Consider the following 23,743-nt stretch of genomic DNA (forward strand, 5'->3'; position numbering starts at 1 on the left):
TTAAATCTATCCAATATCAGGTGATAAATATTGTATGGTAAGATGATTTTGTTGCAAAATATCTGAAGTTTTAAAACGTCTGTTTCCAAGATGTTGTCTAGTAATGTAACAGTAAGGACTGAAGAATTATTATTTTGCAAGTTGATTGCAGGTTGCAATTAGAGATCTCAATCATTAATTGTACTACCTTATAAGCTGTGAATTTTGGAAGTAAATTGGCAATTTTAGAACTTTAGTTTGTCAAAGCTGAAAACTCAATAGATGTTCAAGAGCAAGTTATTTGATGTGGAGTGTGGACAGTTTAACACGATGACAGTTTAACACTGTACAAAATTCTTTTTTTTTTTAAATAAAAACTAACAGTTTACTTTTGCTCATCTCATATGTCTGCTACTTCCAGTTTACTTTTGTATTTCCATCATGTCTGCTATTTCTCTTTAAACTTGAGATTCTACCGGGATGGAAATGCTTGCTCTGATCTCTTTTAAATATATATATCATCTTGCTCCAAATTATGTGATAATTGGTATTCTTATTATGTCTCTTAAATGATGGGATTCGACATAATTGCTCCAATATATTTATCATCTTTCTTTAGCTTTGATCTCTTGACCTAAATCCGATGGTCAATCGAGTTACTCTCACTGCCTTTGGTTGTGAATTGGTGGTCTGATAATTTATAATATCAACAATCTTCTTCCATTACTTAATGTTGGGTTAAGCAGTTTAATAACCAATGCATTAACTATAACCTTCAAAAATTGTCATGTTAAGATGTTTTTCATCCTCTACTGAAGTTGTCATATGAGATTTTAAGAGTAAAATAGTTGTAATTAGCTCTGCCTGTTGCATCTTGCAGTCTCAAAGAGATAGCCTTCATGGCAATTCTGAGGCTCTCTTCCTTTCATGCTTGTGGTGCCACTCATTGTCATTATTGTTATAGAACTCCTCCTTTTTCAGTGTTTTGAACAAAAACTAATATAGTTTCTATGATACTTCTGGTACTTGTAGACTGACCAGAAAGATTTGATATCTTCTTGCTGATTTAGGTTAGAAAAGAACAACAAAAACAAATATTGATTTAGCTTTCTGAATAATTGACTAAACATGAATGTCATGCAATTTCCATTTTTCTGTTTTGAAGTGACTAGGAGTTTTGTTTTGTTGATTTTATATATCTGCTTTTGTGGATGTAAGATGTGATTGCTAAAGTGATCAGCTCTCTAGCTTATGATTCTAGAGGGAGTAAATAGTGGCTCCAAAGTTTAATGGCCCCTTGAAGGCACATTTATCAAGCTTCTTGAACCATTTGATTAGTGATTTGTTCGATAAGTCTTGTAAATGATGGGTTTCTGTCTCACTTTTCGTTGGTTGTGATTTTCTAGCCCGAAAGATTTCAGGAGTTTCCAGAGCTGTTGGTCATCAAATTGGGTTTTGGTTCTAAGAGTCCAGTAAGTTCAGATATACTACTCTTCTTTTACTACTCAATTTTGACTTTTAAATACTTTGATTCTGAATATATTACAACTAAAACTTGAGAAATCTTCTCGTAATGGAAGATGTTTTTGGAGCAGCCATGGAAGATGTTTTTTCAGAGCATCTTCTAACACAATCAAGTCTAAGCTGCAAGTTTTGAAGCATATCGCTGTGGTTAGTCGAGACTGCCAAGCATGCTTGTTGGCTGCAATTATTTAATCCGCTCTGATGATGGCTATTAAGCTCATTCTACCACCTATACTTGTTGATATTGCTCATCTCTTCATGGTAAGTTCTTATTTTAGTGTTTCAAATACAACAAAAATGTCATGCAACTATGTGCTGGCTTTATTCTTGACTACATGCTGTCTTGAGTTTCTTAAGTTTGATTTTTTGTGTTTTACAGTGATTTTACACTCGAAGATCAACATTAACCTTGATAGCTCGCTCTTACTATCGTTTGTAATGAAGTCCTGTGATCCCTTGTTGAACCAGATCCTGATTCAGTCAGATCAGATGAAAACATCCGGGATGGAATTCCCTTTTGCTCTCTGCCTCGGATGGCCAAAGCCTGCGATCTTCCTTGTCGGCTGGTGATTTTAAACTGTCCAACCGATTCAGCAATTTGTAGACAGGTTAATGAGGTGTTCTTTTACTTCTTTTGGAACTCAATTTGCTATATCTTCCGTGCTGCTTGTAGTTCAAAGTAGCCAATATTTTGCAGCAGAAAGATGTGGATTAGCTGAACCCTGCTAGATAACTTTCATCCTTCTTGAAAGTTGTATCTTAGCTGAAAATTAATAGAAAAGAAAATAAACATATTTGACATTTAAAATTTCAAATCAATATTACCTTCACCACCATAAATCCAGCATATTTCCTTTCCAAAAATCAAGAATATTAAATTTCTTATCTCTTAGAAGTAATTTCTCCTCCAAGTAAATACCTAATTGGGACTTGGAAATAGATGCCTCATGTTGGCTATTATAGGAATGAAACTCCAAATCTAACTCATCTCTTATTTCACCATCATTTTCAGCATTAGCAATCCTATCTTGGGATTCTAAACAAGCAAGAGACTGGCCTTGTAAATATACCTCAAGCAATGCTTCTAACTTGTCTTTAAGATTTTTAACCTTTTCCTCAGCAGTCAAAGGATCAAGCTTTTCAAAACAAAATTGCAAGTAGCGTAATTTATACCTCGGGTCCAAAATGAAAGCCAAAGATAGAATGACACTGTAGCAGTCCCAATACTTTTTAAACTTCTCATTCATAAACTCAGCCATACCATGTATAAAATCATCAGAACTATGAAGATTTTTTCGAATCAACAATTCTATTCTCCACACCTTGAGAAAATACAAATTTGCAGTAGGATAATATGACCCAGAAAACAGTAATGTCATTTCATAAAAAGGTTGTAAAAATTCAGCAACCTTCTTAATCTTCATCCACTCATAATCTGATGGGCAGTGTTCGTACAGTCCATCTACTCTCTGCAAACGATGAAATGCTGCTCGATAAGGTAACGCACTATCCAACATCAAATAAGTGGAATTCCACCTTGTTGGCACATCTTGTTGTAATTTCTTGCTAGCATCCAAGGAAACATATTTCACACATTCAGCAAATTTCATGCCTCTCATCTCCGAACCTCTAACAAATTTGACACACTCTCTAATCTTGACCACAGAAGAATCAATAGCTTTAAGACCATGCTGAACTATCAAATTTAAAATATGTGCACCACAACGCACATGAAGATGGTCACCATTACATATTAAAGAATCTATCACCAAAAAATGATCCTTTAGTGCTTCTATTATCCCACTTTGGTAACTTGCATTATCTAATGTAACACTAAAATTTTTTCGCTCAATACCCCATTCCTTCAAAAACTGAATCAACGGATCACCTAAAAATGGACCATTATGTGGGGGAGGTAAGTGGCGAAAAATCAATACTTTTTTTCTCAAAGTCCAACTCTCATCAATATAGTGTCCTGTCACAGCCATGTAGCCATCTGTAGTTAACGAACTCCATAAATCTGAAGTTAAACAAATCCTACCAGGAATCATCTCTAATTCCTTTTTTAATTTTTCCTTTTCCCTATTGTATAATTTTAATATATCAGACTTGGCTGTATTTCTTGAGAGAGTTTGGACAGTTGGATTCAAAAATTTGTGCAAGTCTCTTATACCTTGATGTTCTACAAAGCTAAAAGGATAGTTATGCCGTGCTATTGCCAAAGATATATGCTCTCGATACACGTCATGGTCAACCATCAAGTATTGTGTTGCTTGTTCTTTGCTATTCGAACATCCTCTAGATATGTGATGGTTCATTCTTGACGTACCTGATATGCCGTCTGCCAGTAATACAGCACCACATAACATACATTCAGCTCTTTGTCTTCCATCAGGATCAACCTCCTTTTTTTTTGAAAACATCCCAAACTTTAGAATATCTTCCTCGCTTAGAAGAACTTGCATGGCTTGCTTGACTATAGTCATCTTCAGGTTCTAAACTACCTTGTTGATCCATTGGAACCTATTAAATAGCATGAACACAACCCAAAAAATTACAACCACCTAGAGCAATACGATTAGAATCAGAAAATTATGTTGCATCAGCTCATAAAGAGAGAGGAATCTGTCTGGAATCAATGTTCCATTTTATCATCATGATATTTATGTCATAGACATATAACAAGAGCTATTCGTGTCATTTTAAGTAAAGGTAGCGAACATGTTCTATATATCTACATGTCCAGTATACTAATTGCGGTCTCATTTTGTTGTAAAGTACATAAGAATCAACATTGCAATTTACACCATAATATTCAGTGTAATAAAGTCAAGTCTATTCACCTAATAGAAATCACGATAATCACATAAAATCAATGGCATAATAAACTAAATGATTTGTAAAATGGAACTTGAATAAAAACAAGGAATCCAAATGGACCCACAGGAATTTCTCATCAAGAGGGGCTATGCATCTTGGATAAATAAATGTGCAGATTATTTGATTTACACCAATCTTTAATATAAAAATACAACACTAATTTAGGAGAAAGCTTTTAGAGTTTTTATCATTAAAGTTTATAGTTGAAAGGGTTCAAACCGTCACTGTCCTTTTCCTCTGCTTTTCCCTTGCAGCAGAACAAGGTCGGCTTGTAACCCTTTTCACTGGTTTGAAAGGAGAATCCAGCAAACAAAAGGAAAGTGCTGGCAAACCTGTAGTATTACAACACGTACAAGTCATACCTCCCTTTATGCAATTCCAAAGATATTTTAATGTAACAAAGGGGATTCAGAGCCATTGAAAAATGTTACTCTGGGGAAACCAAAGGAAGAAATATCATAGCAATTGAAAAGATTGAAAATGGTCTTGCCTCAAGATTGGGAACAGAGCCTGAAGGCCGCAGAATGGAGTTGTAATCCAGCAAATCAGCCTCTACAAAAAATTTACAGCAATGCCCACATCATCAAATAGCGAAGCAGACAATTCACAGCAGGTACTTTTCTATATTTCCTCAATTAAACATATTTCTTATCCTTCACAACACATTTACAGCAATTCCCACTACATCAAATAGGAAAATACCCAAATATAAACAAGAAAACCGAGTAAATTAGGAAGGAAGGGATATGAGGATGAAATAACTACCGGGAGAGCGGAGGTCGGAGTAGCCGTGGAGAGCAGAGGAAGAGGTGGAGGAATCGTTGAGGGCTGCGGAGGAAGAAAGGAGAGGAGTTTCGAAATATATTTTTTGGGAAGATATTTGGGCCCGTGGGTACCCAAGGATTTCCCATCCTTTCCCGTTCATTAATGGGTATAGTTGGGATGTGTCCCAACTTAAACCCAACACCAAATTATAATACCCATCCCGCCCAAAGTCCCTTTGGGCATGGGTAGCCCATTGGGACTTGGGACAAATTGCCAGCTCTAGTTACTGTGTAAAGTAAGTGTCATACTTTCACGGTTTTAAATAAATTATTGGCTCATATCGATACTTATCCAATCTAACAATTTCTATGTTGCTTAATTAAATTCTGAGTAGCCTACCTTGTATTGGCTAATATTCTCTAAGTGATCTTCAATATTAAGTTCTAAACAATATTTGTAAAAAGCATGAAAGTTTTCAATTCCAAATAATTTTCATGCAAATCTTGACTCTATTTGATTGCAAATGTTTTATATTCTAATTATTCATATACACAAAAGCCAAGATAATAAAATTAGGAGTTAGAGTTTTTGGTGTTAGAAACACTCTTAGCAGAAACACAAATTTGGTGATTTTAGAATATCTTTGTGTTTTAAAAAAAATAAAACATTAAATTTAAGGGGTAATATCAGAAACCTCCCTTGAGATTTCTCTTAATGTCACGTAGCACCCCTAAATTTTTAAAAATATCACTTACCTCTCTTATTTTTGTTATTTGTGTAAAAAAATTTTAAAAACCCTAAACTACCCTTTTGCTCGCTAAATAAAAATACTCCTAAGCCTTTTTTTTATTTCAAAAAAACCATCACCTAAAAAATAATCTCTAGTAGTACTACCACGTTACAATGCTATAGTCCATAAAAATATAAATTATAAATTTAGAAAAATAAAAAAGATATTTGTAAAGAAATACACTAGCACCAATTTAACTTAGTATGTTCAAAATCGATTTTTTATGAATCTAATATTTTTTTCCCAACTTCTTCTCAATCTGTGTCCAAAATTTTAAATCTTACTGATCATTATGCAAATCAACTCAACATAAACAAAGAAACCATACCATATTCTATTACAATCACAAAAAGCAAAAGATAGATAAAATTCAATTTACTATATAATTTACAAATAAAAAATTGTATAGTTAACCAAAAAAAAAAGAGTAAGAGAGAATGCTGAAAAAAGGAGAGAGAACAAAGTGACTTTTGTTTCTTTTCTATATTCCATTTATTTGATATTCGAATTATGTATCAAATAAGGGTTAATATAGTCTTTTTACAATTACTAGGGGCGATAAATGATATTTTTCAAAATGTCAGGGGTGCCAAGTGATATTAAGAGAAACCTCAATGGAGGTTTCTGATATTATCCCTAAATTTAATCTTTTTATCTCATATTATGAACTAAATAAAGAGATAAATACAATTATAAATTATAAATTATTCATTATCCAATATAATAAGTACTTGTTGAACTATGTATTCAAATAATATACTTAAAAGCACTTGAGCATTTAATAAGTGCTTTCATTAAAAGTTCTATACCGCAGCTCCAAATAGATCCTAAGACAGATAATAAATTGAGCTCATTGAGCAAAATATCAATCTTAAGGCCTTGGATTCTAAGAAAAACTACACAATCTTTTTTTTCTTTTTTTCCCATTATTTAGTTCTTCGATCCATTGTAATTGTACGTTTTGATAAAACTAAAACTAAATAAATCTGTATGTTCGATGGAAAGCAATGGGAATGGTGGGAAAAATGGTCAATTTCGTCCCTGAACTTTTTCATTAGTACCGATGTAGTTCCTAACTTTTACTCTAAGCCAATTTAATACATGAACTTATAAGATCGGTTCCAACTAAGGACTTTTGTGGCGGTGCCACTACCTAAAATCGATCTATCTCCTAATTGACCAAATAAATAGGATATTTTGGGAATGTCACTTTCGGGACTATAATAAATCAAGTAAGTCTTGTAAAAAGTCACAAGATTAAACTTTAAAATAGTTTTTATGTGGTGAATTTTTATATGATTTAAATGTTTTATCTAGTAATTTTTTTACATGATTTACTTGTTTTATTACAATCTTATGAGTGACATTCTCATAATACCCCTGTTTAATTGGTCAATTAGAAGCCAAAATTGTTTTAGGTAATGGTACCACCACAGAGGTCCTTAATTGAAACTGCAACATAAGTTTAAGTATTAAATGGGTTAAAAATAAAAATTAGTGACTAAATCGAAACCAGTGAAAAAATTTAGGGACAAAATTGGCTATTTATTCAAAAGCTATGGCATATGGTAGTCGGCCCATGAGACGGATCATGCGAGAAGAAAGGAAAAGGGAAAATTTTTAAGGTTTGCCCACAAATTCTTGTAGCATTTTACTTTCTCCCTAAAACTAAAGTGCTGGCCAATTCAAAGTCACGCAAGAGTTTACAGGGCAAATAGGTAATTCTAGATTTATGACTTTTTGGTGTTGGCGATCACAAATAATAGAAAAGTGGGATAATTACATTTATCTTCCCTGAGGTTTGGCCAAACTACAAGTCAGACCCTCAAGATAAGTCAAACTACGAAAAGATCCCTAAATCTCACAACTTAATAACAAACACACCCTTGCCATTAGTTGACCGGTGTTGGCCAAGCAACTGTGTTACCCTATTGACACAAAAATATTAGGACAAAAAATCTCAGCGGCCATTAAGCTATAGCAGGATCATGTTTTGGCCATCGAACTGTTTTTTTGTCAATAATTAACCACTAAATAATTTAATTCGTAAATTTGTGACCATTTCATCGTTAATTGCTCTTAAGTTCTGAAATTCACATTACACGTGGCAACGTCCGAGGGCAATTTTGTTTAGTAATTTACTGACCCTGCAACCCAACTCCTCTGTTTCCTCCCCTTCTGAGACAGGGTACCCACTAGAGAATTGACCGTCTCTGAACTGATAGCCGACACAGGATCCCCCAGCATATATCAACATAAAAACATGTCTTCTTCCTTCCAATAATTTCCCCATAGATTGAGAATCTAAAGTCAGAAAAACCTACATAACAACAACTCTGAAATTGCAAAAAGCAATGCATAATTAAAGAACCAAAGAGAAGGAGGGAGCGGGGAACATACTGGAGCATAAGGAAGCAAGAAGAGCCACAAATGTAGACTCCCTCAGCAACCCATAAGACAGCTTGCAGTAATTTCCTTATATTGTCATCCAACTCTGTAACTGAACCGTCGCCACCGACGCCGGCGGTTGTTGTAATGGGACTGGAATTCCGGCGACGGCGAGCCCCATTGGAAAGATAAAGTTCAGTACTAGCAATTCCAAATTTAAACCACCCCTTATTCTCCTTGGTCTTGAATTTATCAAAATTAGTATAACTCTGCCTTTTCTTGGTGTTAGCAGCTGCGACGTGGTCAACGCTGCTAGGCGCCCATGAAGGCGGTCTTGAGTTGAGGGGCTTGCATAGAAAGGTTCCCGTTGTCAGTATTTTCAGATTTCACCGCCGGTCGCCGGTGAAATTCTCTCCGGTGACTCAATCCCAGTTAGAAAGAAAGAGAGGAGGTGCACATGTCTAGTGCAGGATGGTGGAAGTTCAGTAGCTATTTCAGCAGGACTTGGCAACAGTGGGACTTAGGATGGGGCTACGGCTACGTGGCGTAGCATTATTCAAGTACTTTTTCACAGACTACGGTTCCACGCCTTCTAGTAAGGTCAATAAATTGCTGGACAAAATTGCCCTCAAATATGGTCATGTGTAATGCTAATTTCAGAACTTAAGAGTAATTAACGATGAAATGATCACGGGTTTACGGATTAAATTGTTTAGTGATCAATTATTGACAAAAAATAGTTCGATGGCCAAAACATGATCTCGCTAATAGTTTAATGGCCGCTGAGATTTTTTGCCCAAAATATTATGAGGTACGAAAGGATAGCTATTCAAAGCATCTCGGCCGAGTAAATTCCCAAAAAGTGTGACTTTTTAAACTAACTTCCCAAAGGGTGGTGTTTTTTTAGTATCTTCCCAAAGGATGAAAAACGCATCCAGGGAATGCGTTTTTATAAATAAAAATGCAATTGTCAAATGCGTTATTTTATTTTTCATCAATTTATTTTAATATGAAAAAATTGGTCAAATAACGCATTATTAGAATGCGTTTTTTGATCTCACCATAAAACGCATTTCGGAAATGCGTTATTTTATAATAAAACGCATTAGATGAATGCGTTGTTTGTTTACAATATGTACCACTTTTTTTCATTTCTTCATTCTGGACTTCGATTATGTAAGGTTTTTGTTTTAAATATTATCTTATTATTTTATCGAAGTTATTATTAATTTAGCTCACTAATGGAAGTCAAGATCCAAAAAAATTGTTATTTCATAGTTGTTATTAATTTAGTTGGTAGAGATTTCATTTCAGGTTTGCAAAAGGCTTAAAGGTTTTGAACTTTGGATTTTACATATGTATACACTAATTTTGTATCTCAAATGTTGGTAGTAAAATTCAAAAAGTATTATAATAATATTATTACGAAAGGAAAACTAGTAGGTTTTGTATTTAATATAAATTAAATACGTGAAAGTAAAAAAAAGAAATTACCCACTTTTTACCAACTCTTTATGGGTTTCTTCGATTAGTTGAATAAAGTACTAGCTATGGGGGCAGGCATTTTACTATGAATCATATAAATTATGTTAAATATATAAATGTTTGTAAGTAAAATTTAAAAAGTGTTATACTAATATTTTTATGAAAGGAAAACTAGTATGTTTTGTATTTAACATAAATTAAATATTTGAAAGTTAAAACAAAATTAAATTGCCCATGACATACCAGTTCTTTATGAAAAACTTGTAGGTTTTATATTTAACGTAAATTAATTGCGCGAAAGTAACACTCGTAGGTAATTTAATTAGTTTAATCAGTTACTTAATTTGTTGACAAGAAACAAGTTTCTTTTGCAAAATTTGGCCATTAGGTTTCTCCAAATAATTAGGGTATAAAGGTAAATTTTCACAATCTTTTCTATAGTAGTCTCTTATTTCTTTTCATTTTGACATGACCACACATTAATTTAGATTAATATCTATAGTGCCAACATTCATATTCGCCAATAACCAGTAAAGAATAAGAAAATATTTCAAGAACGACCTAACAATAACTGAAAGAGAGTAGACATACATGTATCAAAAGTGTTGAATGTAATATGCTGCTACGTTTTGTATCTAAACTCTTGCATGTATCTAAGTCTTGAGAATTTAAAAAAAGCACACAAGAACGCACACAACACATGCAGTGGGTGGCTCAGAAGGCAAGTTGTTGGACTGATTAACAAAATCCCCTGCTCCTCTTCTAACAAAATCATGGTTCAGACCAGTTAAATTGACATTAAGTACATTCTTACAAGTAAACTGAGAGAAAGTTAGATATCTTCAAATAAATTAACTGAATGCTAACTACACTGACATGTAAAAAAAAAAAAGAAAATTCGAAAACAAGGTGAAAAATATATCTCCTGCTTCAGTTTTGAAGTAATCTCCAGCAAAGTGTACAAGGTGTGGAGTCTAATTTAGCATCTTGACATAATCATCTCATATTATGGTCTGTTGGGGATATCTTTTCCCAAATCTTTTACTTTTTGTCTGCTGGGGTTTGCTGGATTGCTTAATTCCTTTGTATTCTATAATTCATTATTGTGCAAGAGATTATGGATCAATACATTTTTGAATCTAAGTGATGCATTACTGGGTGATGTAAAAAATTTATGAATTCAAGTAGTAATAGATCCGGATTTTAGAAGTTTAATTCATGATGCATTAGTTGATGGCACGTACTTTGTCTTTTTCTATAAATGTACGGGATGCATATTGCTCTATACTATTTTGATTGCTTCACCCTTCTTATTGGTTTCAAGAACAACAGGAAGCAAAAATTCCAACCTTGGAAGCTCAACATATAAAAGTATACTAGTAGAAGAAATGTCATAAACACACGGAAGCCATTTATATTTCAACCAAAAATAGTGTATGAAAAAAAAAGAAAAAGAAATTCAGCACTCACTTTGAAGAGAATGAATACTCTGGCAACAATTTATCCTTTGAATCTGCAAAAAAATAAACTTACTTTAAGTTTGAGGGAAAAAAAAAATTTCAGCACTTACTTGAGAGGGAAAAAGAAAGAAAGAAAGAAACCTGAGAGTAGATGATCTGTAGAATTTGAGAAAATTCCAGAATCTCTTTGTCTAATACTCTCGCCCTTTGTAGGGTATCTTCCTCTGTCAATAAACCCCAAAGAATCATCTCAGGTTTGCTTTTTGCTCTTTAAAATAATTAAATGCATCCATTACATAAACCCTAAATTTGGGATTTTAAGTATTACCTGATAATATGCCTAATTAGCTCAGCAGTCTCCCAATCACCACCCTTGCTCTTACGTTGGCTGCGAATGTGGGATAAGATGTAAGAAAAAATTGAATGGGTGGTGCGTTTTGTTTGGCGCCTGAAGAAGTTAGGGTAGAAAAAGAGAGGGATTGAGGGGAAATTAGTTTTTAGACCCCTTATGAAGTACCGGGGAGTAGAACAGGCTTCTTAGATATGCTAAACAACTCATTTAGCAAATGCGTTTTTTTATTAATAAACGTATTTCAGAAATGGGTTTTAAGGACCAAAAACGCATTCATCCTATGAGACTTTTTAAAATAAGGCATTCTAATAATGCGTTATTTAACCAATTTTTTTATATTAAAATAAATTGATGAAAATTGAAATAACGCATTTGACAATTGCGATTTTATTTATAAAAACGCATTTCCTGGATGCGTTTTTCATCCTTTGGGAAGATACTAAAAAATCACCACCCTTTGGGAAGTTAGTTTAAAAAGTCACACTTTTTGGGAATTTACTCCATCTCGGCCTGGCTAGAGATGGAATAGTAAGGGTGGGGTTATTAAAAGGGCTGTTGATTAACATATTGGTCATCCCTAAAATGCCCGCCAAAACCTGACGTTCTTCTTCCATCCCAACACCAGTTCTAAGCCTTTTCCGATAGCAAACCAGTAACTATTGGAATTGCCAATTCCAATCTATTTGTCTCTCTCAAATCTTTTTTTTTTTTTTTTTTTGAAAATTAGCTTCAAAATCACGCCAATCCAGCAAAACATGTGTTTATATTCAAGCCAAATTCTCTACAACAAGGAAATTGTCAAGCTCCACGTTTAATAAATGAGCACTCAGATTCAAAGGCAACGCCACAGCTGAGATTCAACCAAACATGGATTAAGCACAGATAAGAATAAAAAACAAGCAAGATTTGGTTATGGACAAAAAACCATATTCAAGTCCCCAGAGAAAATTTTATTAAAGTTTCCTCAATTAACAGATCCATTATATTCCATTATATTAAAATCGTGCAAAGTTTGCCGTCAATCAGGTTTTCTAAGCCGAGCTTTAAAAAGTTGAATTTTTATAAGTTTAAACTCGACTCATAAATTATATAGAGTTATTAGATTTCGTACTTTCAGATGTCGGATTCAAATCAAAATATTCAAACTTAGCTCACACTTTTGTATGAGTTCGGAGTTCAAATTGAACTAAACCCAAACTTATAATAAAACACATACTTATATAGAACATATATTCAATAATTATGAATTACTATAGTACATATTTAACAATTTTATATACACATACATACATGCATGCATATATACAGATACAAACGAGTCGAACCTTAATCGGACCTGAGGCTTGCAAGACCCAAACTCAAGTCACGGTTAATTTGGGTGTAATATTTGAATCTAAACTTTGTCCGACCTAATTAAAGATTAGATTTAACAGATCTTTTCAGATTGAACGAATCGAGTTCAAGTTGACCTAACCTCGTCAAGAGCACTATGTTTCAGTACCTAATAGGCCCAACCCAACTAGTAGGACGGAGTTGGAACCTCCCTTGTACTCAAAAGATGGAACATCCTGGGAGCATAGGCATTCTCTAAACAAAGCAGAATATTATCCGCATCTACAAGCAAGGAACTTCTCTAGGGGAAGAATGCTGTGACATGACTTCATAAACTAGAAGATGACATCCAATCTCCATCATCAATTGGAGTAATAAATCCTTTGTTTCATGGACAAAGGGGACGGATTATAGATCTCAATCGAAATTATGCAATTGCGCATATCATAAGTTATGTCATTATCCCTTTAATTTCTCTGAAAGAGTGTCTAACAAATCGACCCTTAGTTTCCTCATATCAGAATCTCTACTCTTAATATATAATTAGCATAACTCTTATGTTAATAACTTCTAAATAACAAAAAGTACTCTATATAGACTAATTCTTTAGTTTTCTTGCATTAAATACTATACAAATAGTAGGAAGCAAAAAGACAAACAAAGGAAATTCAATCGACAACTTTATTTATACCAGACGCTAACCACGTAAGTGCCTCTGCCGTCTAGATATCAGAGTATCAGACAAAGTCACCAAAAGTTTGTGATGCAAGTCTGACCAAGATGATTGATGAATGTCAAATTCCTCATTATCTGAGGCAAATAATGCAAATATACAGATACATCAGGCCTCATACTTTTTAGTAAATACCCTATTCCAAACTACAAGGCAGGTTAGGCAGCTGCAATTGCATTCACTTCCAGGATTGGTTAACTTCCAGGGGCCTGCAACAGTAAAGGAATTATAATGCAAAAGGAAAATTGAAAAGCCCGGAAAATGGATCCATAAAACATAAAGCTTTTTCCCCTGATCTGAGTCACCCATGGGAGCAACCCATGAACAAGATCAATCCCTACACCATGCAAATACTTGGCGCATGGAGAGACTGGAGCAGTTTGAGGCCTGCAACATAGGCAAACGTTCACTCACTCACACACAAAATGGGGAATCATTGACAGCAAAAAGCCAAAGCATTAGATAAGAGTCAACAGATGCTAAAAGGAAGCTATAAAAGCTAGCTTTTGTTTTGTATATTTAGTGTACCAACATTCCCCACCGAATCAGCTATCCTTTTATGCACAGATATTCCATTTCCAGAGGTCAAGTTTAGTGAGTCCCAAGCCCCCTTGCTCGTGGGCGAGAAATTATAATCCAAAGGTCAAGTTTATTCAGTCTCAGGCTACATTGCTCACTGGTTAACAGATGTCAGACCAAGTTTAGCTCCATAGTACTTTCTTTCCTCACCAGACCAAAAAAGTTGCTGATAAACTATCTAATTTCTTAAATACTTACTTTGGAAGTACAAACACAATAGTCCAATACACATGAATATTTAGAACACATTTAACGAGCTGAAGTCTGTCCACATGATCAGCATCTTGACAGACCAACTCTATTATCTTATTTTGCTATCATAACCTTCCAATCAGTACAAGACAGCCTGAAGAGGTTATTGAAAGTCCTAGATAAGTCACAAACAACTGTCCAAGATTCATACAAACACTATCACACAGCTGCATACTTCTCCCGAAAGCACTGCAAATTAGGACACAGATCAGACAATCCCCATATTCAAAAGCTTTATCAGAGGTAGCACATAGAACAAGGAAATAGTACGAACGTGCAGTATGTGACAATTTCATATCAGCATGCTTAGGATGGTAATCAAATTATTAATTATCAATATTCCATTGGAACAATTGAACTGATGATTTATAGTTATTCTACAGACATCTCAGAGGCTTATTTAGACATATCAGAGTTCCCAAAATCATTTAATGCACTTTATATTGCACTTTCTTTTTCTTCTTAGTCAACTATCAAATCTTCATTTTCTATTCAACGTGATGCTGGACAGAGGTCTGCCAATGCAGCATTGGACCCTATGCAATCTTGAGAGGAAGTAAATCCATGATATTGCTAATTTACATTGCAAGGTTTCAATGTTTGCTCACTTATACTACTGTAATTACTCAAATAAGTTGTGCATAAGATATTTAATAAGAAAGGTGAAACACTTGATGAATGATGACTTCTGTTGAAGGTGAAACACTTGCAAGGTGTAACCGTTTGCTCACTCATTGTTTTTTGTCTCTATTTATTCTCCCTCCCTTGTTGTCAAATGTCATTGCAGGCAGACTTTTACAATTGTATAAGAAATTTTTGTTAGAAAATTAGCTTAATTTCTTTTAGGTAGGTTTCTTGTTTTGTGTGGAAGTAACTAGCTTCATAATTGATTTTAGTTGAAATAGTAGCCAAAGAATTTCCCATTTTGTTTAGAATTAGAAGTTATTTTCTATTCTGTATAAGTTTAAAAATTAGAATTGCCTTCCTGTTGTTATTTGAGTTTTCGACTCAATAATATTCCCTATAAATAGGTGGGTTGGAATACTACAAGGGACACACAAAAGGGCACACAAGAGGCAACCTGTAGCCTTATACATGGATGGTGAAAAAGGGTCACTGAGAGATGAGAGATGGTATACAAGAGTTGAGCTTGAATTCAAATTGTATTCTCCTTTCATAATAAAGAACGAATTTCTCTCCGTGGACGTAGGCTCAATGGTGGAGTTGAACCACGTTAAATATTGTGTATCATTTATCTTTCATGCTTGTGACTTGTTCCTCATTAAATTGTTGTATACTTGATATGTCAATAGTTATTTATTCAGCTTTTGGATCCTAACAAGAAAATTTGTTAGATTCATGAGTAAAGGGTTATGTCCTACATTGGTCCGAGAAATGGAGAAAGAACGATTAATGTATAAATAAGGGTCTGAGACCTAATGACTTAAGCTTTTGGGTGAGAGTTGGATTTCTGACTTACATATTGGACTTTTTGGTGGACTTTCTCGAGATGTTTCTCCCTATCAATTTTCTTTCTGGCTGAACCTGGATTTTGACATGTCAGATGGTTGGCCTATTATGTATGTCATGTCTATCAACAAACCTAATCCAATCCTACATCTTGTGACAGGAGAGGCTCAATAGTCTTATAAACAATTGCAAATTCACAATTCTCTTTTTCTACTTGTTCTTCACGCTTAGGTAGTGGAACTGTTACAACTGTAATAAAGTCGGCTCTTTTCCCATCTCTGTATTAAGTACACAGTGATAATAATAGCTTTTCAAGAGAGACATTATTATTTAATGCCAGAGTTTACTTACCAGGTACTCCAACTGATTTAATGCATAGAATTGATAAAGATGCCTGCATATGGCTCTATAAGATTATTGGTCCTCTAGTAATTTCCTTTTTAATTTTCACAAAGTTGTGGCACTCAATAAAAATAAAATAAACAGCATTGTAATGTAGTGAAGAAAAAACTGCATATGTTTTAGACACTCGAGCAAATAATTACAGCCAAAATCTCTTTGATCTAAGTAGCCAAAGAAATTCACAGGCTAGGCAGCACTCTGAAGAATATAGCTCAGGTTTCTGAGGCCTGATTCATGATAATTGTTGAAGATGACTGACTAGCTTCATTGGGAATTTGGCCATTGACCCCTTTATGCGACCAAACAAAGATGCAATTGCTGTTACTTCAATTAAGACTTTTAGTTCAGTTTCCTAATTAATCTAATCAAGAGGAGAGAAGGTCAATCAGTTGGCTATCATGAGAGGAATGGAAACTGAAAAAGGTCTAGAATATGCTGTAAATTATACTCAATAGTATAGTTTGGGGCAAGTGAGTGTAAGAAAAGGATGGAAATGCCCATCATAAGCTGGAAGGCACCATTGGAGAGCTTATCTCATGATATTGCATCTATAAAATGTAAAGACATGGACGTGCAGCATTATGTTGATTTATGGACGAGAAAAACTATCCTTAAATACAAAAGACAATAATCCAATTTTCCCACAACAAGAAAAATATTTCAATCGCAAATATGAGCACCAAATGATTCATTGGTTCTTTGTTTCACTCTACTTCATCCTGTTTTTACTTTCAACCTGCACTCAAGATTGCTTGGATCAAAGAGGCATGCTGAAACCTCATGAATATCCTTTTTTCACATTTCAAATTTAAAGCAGGAGTTATCCAAGCAGCACTTAACTCCTAGCAGCACTTTCTCTTTCTCCTACTCCTGGGACCATGCAGGTTAGATTAACTTTGTCTTGCCAAAATAAGAGTAAAAGTAATTTCATATATGTTTTTCCTCAGATAATGTCTTTCCACTATTCATCAGTTTTGAGGGTAGGCTACTTAAAAATTGAAACAAGTACCTTGCTCTGACAGGTGGAGTTAGGAGGAGAAATTTTAATTGAGACTAAAAACATGAGATTTCAGCACTAACAAGAAAATTTCAGTTATTTCTTCTGGCAATAATAATCTCAAAATATTAACAACAAAAAATCTTACAAGGATTGTAGGGAAAATAAAAAGAGATACACATATTACCAACTGACACTAGAACACTCAATCATGGTCCGAAACAGCATAAGCAATTGATTCTCAGAATTTGAGTGATATAACTTGCTTTAAAAAGGGGAACTGAAGGAATATAGGAGAAATCAGGAGCAATTAACAATGAATAGTAAATGAAACAGTAGCAGCAAAACTCACTCAAGTATTTGCTGATTTCTCATGCAGCGCCTTGTTCCATATGATATCTGGATCATATAAACCTTCATATTTCTTGTTCTTGTTGCATTTTATTTTCTCCAAGTACACCGCCACAGGAAAAATACGACGTAATTCTGACAGATCAACTTCCAAATGCTTCAGATACTTCAAACATAAAATTTTAACTTTCCAGGTTTGTGCACCTTGGTTCGTTTGTTCACCTTGGTTCGTATGATGACCTTGGTTCGTTTGTTCACCTTGGTTCGTTTGTTCACCTTGGTTCGTATGTTGACCCTGGTTCGTTTGTTCACCTTGGTTCGTTTGTTCACCTTGGTTCTTTAAGCTTTTGAGTTCACCTCCCCTGATGTATAATTTTTCCAAATTTTGTAATGCACCAGGCTCTAGCCAATCAGGCATATGTGGCAAAGGGATGCACCAGAGGTCCAATTTCTTAAGTTTCCGTGGGACTGAGATGGTCTTTAGAACATCTTTTGTAGCTTCTGTAACTGCTCCACATGATATTACCAGAATTTCCAGGGCTTCAAAGTTCTCCAAGTTTGAAAACTCCCCTTCTCCTACAGCTTCATTCCCAATTCGTATACTCAATTTCCTTAACCTTTTTAACTGAGCAAGTTGACTTAGCTTGCACGGATTTCTTCCAACACTTCCTATCACAAAACCCTTTAGTACTTGGAGAGCAGAGAGCTTATGAATACCGTCTGGCATCCTTTCGAGCAGGTAGCACTCTGACACGTCCAAGTGAGTAAGATTTCTCAGTGCTGATATATCAGAAGGCAGTTTCTCTAGACTGTGACATGCACGTAAATCAAGAATCTCAAGGCTTATTAGTTTAAGCACAGAACGAGGTAGGTTAGTCAATCTAGAAATGCCTCTGAGGCTTAGATATCTTAGGGATGTCTGACTTCCCAAATCATTCAAACAGTCTTCATATTCCACTTCAATATGATGTTCGACAGAGTTTTGCCACCGGCCCAACTGAAGAACCTCAACCCTATTCAACCTCGAGAGCCAGTCAAGTTCAAATCTAAGATATTGACAATTCACATTGAAAACCGTAAGAATACCATCAGGCATCTCACTGGCTGAAGCATCAAGACCCGCAAATAAGAATGCATGACGATGATCATTGCTAGGCATCCCTGTGGGATTAAATTCAAAAAAGTGAAGTCCTTTTGCAACCGAGATCAGCATTCTTCGAATCCAAGGGTGCACGATAAAACTGTTTATATTGGGAGAATGATTCTCAACTATGGGGATTATGAAGCTTTCATTTATCAATTGTCCAAAGACATCTTCTCCAACCTTCTCTGCAGTCTTTTCTGAGGTTTTAGTGACCATACCTTCTCCTATCCACCAGTAAATAAGGGGTCTCTTCTTTATGATGCTATTCTCTGGGAAAATTGAAAGGCACAAGGAGCATACTTTCAGTTGATTGCTCTCCAGACAGTCAAAACTTTTCCGAAAATCTGATATTGCTTTGCTAACATAAATTTTTTCCTCCACACCAAGCCTCGACCACTCTTTAGGCATTGTCTGATCCTTCCCTACAGCCTGATCTTCAGAACGTGTTATTTCTGTCACCTGACTTTCTTTTGCCGGAAAGAGCTGTTTTACAGATGCAACACTGTTTCTGATGAGCTCCAGACCATTAAGAATATCATCAGCGTTGCCATGCTTCAATCTATCAAACCAAACATCAATATCGATGTATTGCACCAAAGTTCTGAACCGTTTTATGAGTTCCCCTTCCCAATCTTTCATCTTTTCAAGTTCAGTCTCAATTTCTTCAAATCCCGAAACTATTTTCTCATCTTTCTCATTGATGGGTCCTAATGCATCCCTAACTTGTTTCAGACGATCCAGTAGTGTTGGGACAATTTCCTCAGGTTTTCTTTGAGCTGGCATTCTTAACTACAGAAACAATACTTCCTATTAGCTAAGAAAACATTAGCAATCAAATCTTCAAAGATAAAACTTTTATATACTGTTGATTAATGGAATCCCAAATTGCAAATCAAGATTTACTTCAAGGTTAAAGAACAATTGCGCACAAAACTTTATCATTTCAAAAAAAGTCAGCTTTTTTACCCCCTATACTTATCGTCACAATTAATAAATGTCTGAGCAATCAATGAATCAAGAAGAAATTTAAACTGGTTGGGAGAATATTAAAGTACCTGGGAGCCTGCAGTTTGTGAACTTTTTAGAGGGCTTCTTCTTCCTCCTCCTCAGTTGGGGATCTTCAAATGTGATGTCAATAGGCAGACTAGATGGGGAGTAAAGAATATGTACATTTACCGTACAGACTACGCCATTACTTTGGTTGGATTGGATCTGGACAAAGACATGGAATATTCTCTATTTTCTAAGGACAAAACCAGTTCCTGTAGTTTTGGACTTCTTACACTGTTTCGTAAAATCTGATTATGAAGGGTGATTATAGAGATTAATCAAAACCAGTAAAAAGTACTTTTTGTAAATTATAAAATTTATCTTTTTGTTTACTTAAAAATTTATAATCTAAATACAAAACTAAAGAACATAAGAAAAGAAAAAAATGATCAGAATGTATAATCAGTCAAAATAATTAACAGAAAATAAGCCTAAAATATCTTCTAATTTTTAGTAATTTGTCCCTTGCGTAATTACAAGTTATTTGAAATCTTAACATGAGTACCGGTGCAACATAATCCACATATGACCCTTTATGTTACAGGGAGCTATTACAAGTAACTTTAAGGTATTACTTCATAACAACGCTATTATTATTTACCCTCATAATTATATATGTTGAGGTTAATGCTACCACAGCGATAGAGTACACCTCAAAACAACTAATTTTGACTTTTTTCCAATTCATTATTGTTGAAACATAAACAAAAATTGTAATTAATTAATTTTACAAATAGATTGTAAGCTCAAAAATTTTATTAGTATTTACCTTTAGGTACACAAAGATTGAGATCAATACTACTACAAATTTAGAGTACACCACACAACAATTGCCGATTTGAAATTTTTGAATTCATTATTAGTCAAACTTAAACAAAAATTATAATTAATCAACTTTACAAATTGGCTGTAAGCTCGACAAGATATCTAATTGATATAAATTTTATACATAAAAAAGATTTTAAGATTTAACTCGAACTTCAATTGATGACACTAGTTAAATGAACTTTTTTTCTTTTTTCTTTTTAAAGTTTGCTATGGTTCAAAACCACATCTTATACAACATTTGATTCATATTCTCTTGCACGAAATACTACCAATATCTTACAGAAAATTAATTTCTGTTAGGTTCTTTTGCACTGGATCAAGGAGCTCCACAATTGTCAATGGCAATTATATTTACAAATATTAGTATAACTAATATAAATATTAGAATACTAACTTGTTTTGATGCCTGTATGTTGCAATTACAAATTGACAATTGTACATGCCCTTAATCTTTTGATACCCCAACCACTACAAGATAACCGTGAGAAAAATGTTTTTCTCCTTTTGGTATGGGTTAATAAACTGACAAAGTTAATGACAAAAATAAATTCCCAAGAAATTTTTTGTGGGGTTCCACCGATCAGAAGAGGAAATTCCATCTAGATGGGTGGGACACTGTGACTAAAGCTAAAGACCAAGGAAGGTTCGGTATAAGAAATGCTGATGACACGAATAAAGCAGCCGTGGCTGGTTCATGCTTGAGAGTCAAAAGAACCAATCTCAACTTTGAGTAAAAAATCTGAAAATCAAAAACTTCAGTAAAGCTGGTTCTATCCAGGGGAGGGAGATGGTTGGGTCTATTAATAAAAAAAAGTCTAAAATTGGGGGTGGATTCTCTTAACAAAGATACAGGCTGGATTACAAGGAATGTTAATGTGGAGGACAATTTGTCTAGATAACTAGACTAGACTAGTCTAGTAGACCCCTGAGACACAAAATCCAAGGGCCACTTAGATCTCTAGAGAAGAAGATTTACTAGACAATCATCCTTTTGGCGAGACGGGTTCCTGGAATTTAGAGAGGTTATCTTTTGTCTTTTGCTTCCCCGATTGTTCAAAAGATTCAAGTAATTCCCGAACATCATCAATTTAATTCTCAGGATTTTTATAGGTGGAAGGGTCATTATGATGTGCTTCTCCATGATGCAATTACCCCTTGGGGGTAGGTCAGATGAGGCAGCTGCCAGCGGGAAACTCAAAACTCTCATTGGGTATAGATCGAGAGATAAAATTCCCCGACTTGTATTATTATTCAGACTTTTTTGCAAATTTCACCAACAAGTACATAGTCATTCGTCTGATTCGGTGACGATTCAGTCTCCTCTACATTTTGCATTGACTCCTTTGAGTCCACCTCTTACCCTTGGTATCGAGTAAGAATAAGTGTAGAATAAAAATTATCATGTTGATAAAAAAAAAATGATGCAATTACCCCATATTATATTTGACAATCATCCATGTGTTAATCCCTCTTAGATGTGGAAGCTGCAAGCAAAATAGAAGAGTTAGGAATTTCCTATGGCTTGCTTCTCAAAGTAGACTTGCTTCTAAACAAACTCTTCATAGAAGAAATATCAGTCAAGAGAGCACATGTCACGGCTGCCCAGGGACAACATATTTTATGTTTCTACCCCTTTGTCACGTGTATCTGGCAATAGTTGGCCAGTCCCAATTGTCCTTCTTTTGAATAGGATTTATTTTGATAAGGGTTTATTGTGCGATTATTTTTGAGATGTTTCATGTTGCTTTTGAGTCAAATTGTGAAATGCTATGGTCTAAAGTGCTTATTTTGCCTTGAATTTACGCATTGAGTTGATAGTAGAAGTGTTTGTGATTGTGCCATTTTATTTGCAAATTCTTTACGTATTTGTAGGGTTGAATGATCAAGCCTCAATTTGGAGCTAAATGAGAGAATATTAAAGAGTGGAAAGAAGCTTGAAGCACGTTTGAAGTCACAAATGTTATTGGAGGAAGATGCCCGACACATGGAAAAATTGCACTTGAATAACCAACTTGAAGATGAATGGAATGGCAATGAGCTGCCTCTTGATTAGAGTTACAGGTCTGGTTTCGAGGAGTGCGTATGAATCTCTTTCTTGGTATTGACTCAGAGTATTGCTTGAAAATTTTGTTTGGTCGAGAACTAGGTAAAACTCAGTGGTCACCAAACGGGGACTAAGTCCCTCTTTGGACAATAGATCGAGGGTTCAAATTCCATCTGCAGTAAAAAAAAATTCAAAAAAAGGTGTCAGAACACCTCTTTGGTCAAGTCAAATTTTTATACCGCTCGTAAGTAATTGTAGATGTCATCGCCGTGGGATTATTTTTAGCACAAATTTTGTGATGCAGATTGCAGAAGGCAAAAGGACTTAAAGTAGGCACTTCTTGGTAAACTAATCTACATGTCTTCAACATCACTAGCAAAGCTTTACTGAACAATGTAAATAGCAAAAATTGCTGATGCCTTGACTTACCCTATTAAATAGCAAATGGTGGTGTAGTAAATTTGAAATTGACAGGTCATACTTGTATCATTGTCTGGCAAGAGCCATACTTCTGGCTAATTAATTATTGGTCGTACTGAGATTAAAACTGTGAAACTTTATTAATCAGGTTTGATCTGTTCTAGATTTTGCTTGTAACGGGTTGATTTGTGTTGTAGTAGACAGAGATATTTTTTGGTGGAATCCATCAGTTTGAAAGTCCAAAAAATTACCTAATTGGAACATCCTGACACAAATCTTGTATTGGGTTTGGGTAATGATGAACCCAAGGATGATCATTAAGTGCTCCAAATTCGTCATTATGCTAACATCATGAAGGGGCAAACTAGGCTTGATGTTTACAGTAGAAACACGAGTTCTTGGAAGACTATTGAGGATTCTTGGAGCAGCCGTCCTGTTGGGGAGATTTATTATGTTAATTGGAAACTCCATAGCAAAAAATGGGAAATATTTCTTATAATGGGAAAGATTGCTAGCCT

General features: G+C 34.7%; 1 protein-coding gene and 1 long non-coding RNA gene across 6 annotated transcripts; one reads left to right on the plus strand and one right to left on the minus strand.

The window, feature by feature from the left end:
* Window positions 1–789: 789 nt before the first annotated feature.
* On the plus strand, window positions 790–2,020 carry LOC140037742 (uncharacterized). The gene is made up of 3 exons (XR_011841744.1): window positions 790–1,451; window positions 1,584–1,764; window positions 1,883–2,020. It is a non-coding gene; the product is annotated as an uncharacterized lncRNA (long non-coding RNA).
* An 11,598-nt stretch (window positions 2,021–13,618) lies between these two features.
* On the minus strand, window positions 13,619–20,165 carry LOC113735100 (disease resistance RPP13-like protein 4). Of its 5 annotated transcripts, XM_027262046.2 has the most exons (4): window positions 19,939–20,165; window positions 17,962–19,672; window positions 17,741–17,874; window positions 13,619–14,075 (listed from the first exon to the last, which is right to left on the minus strand). In XM_027262046.2, exons 2-3 carry the CDS (start codon window positions 19,664–19,666, stop codon window positions 17,741–17,743), a joined length of 1,839 nt encoding a protein of 612 aa, XP_027117847.1. In that variant the 5' UTR covers window positions 19,667–19,672; window positions 19,939–20,165; the 3' UTR covers window positions 13,619–14,075. The 5 variants fall into 5 exon arrangements, with proteins under 5 accessions (XP_027117847.1, XP_027117845.1, XP_071938866.1 ...); XM_027262044.2 differs by having other exon boundaries at window positions 17,741–19,667; XM_072082765.1 differs by having other exon boundaries at window positions 13,619–13,897; window positions 17,741–19,672.
* Between the last annotated feature and the right edge of the window lie 3,578 nt (window positions 20,166–23,743).

The sequence above is a fragment of the Coffea arabica genome, chromosome 3c (assembly GCF_036785885.1).
Source record: "Coffea arabica cultivar ET-39 chromosome 3c, Coffea Arabica ET-39 HiFi, whole genome shotgun sequence".
Taxonomy (NCBI): Eukaryota; Viridiplantae; Streptophyta; class Magnoliopsida; order Gentianales; family Rubiaceae; genus Coffea; species Coffea arabica.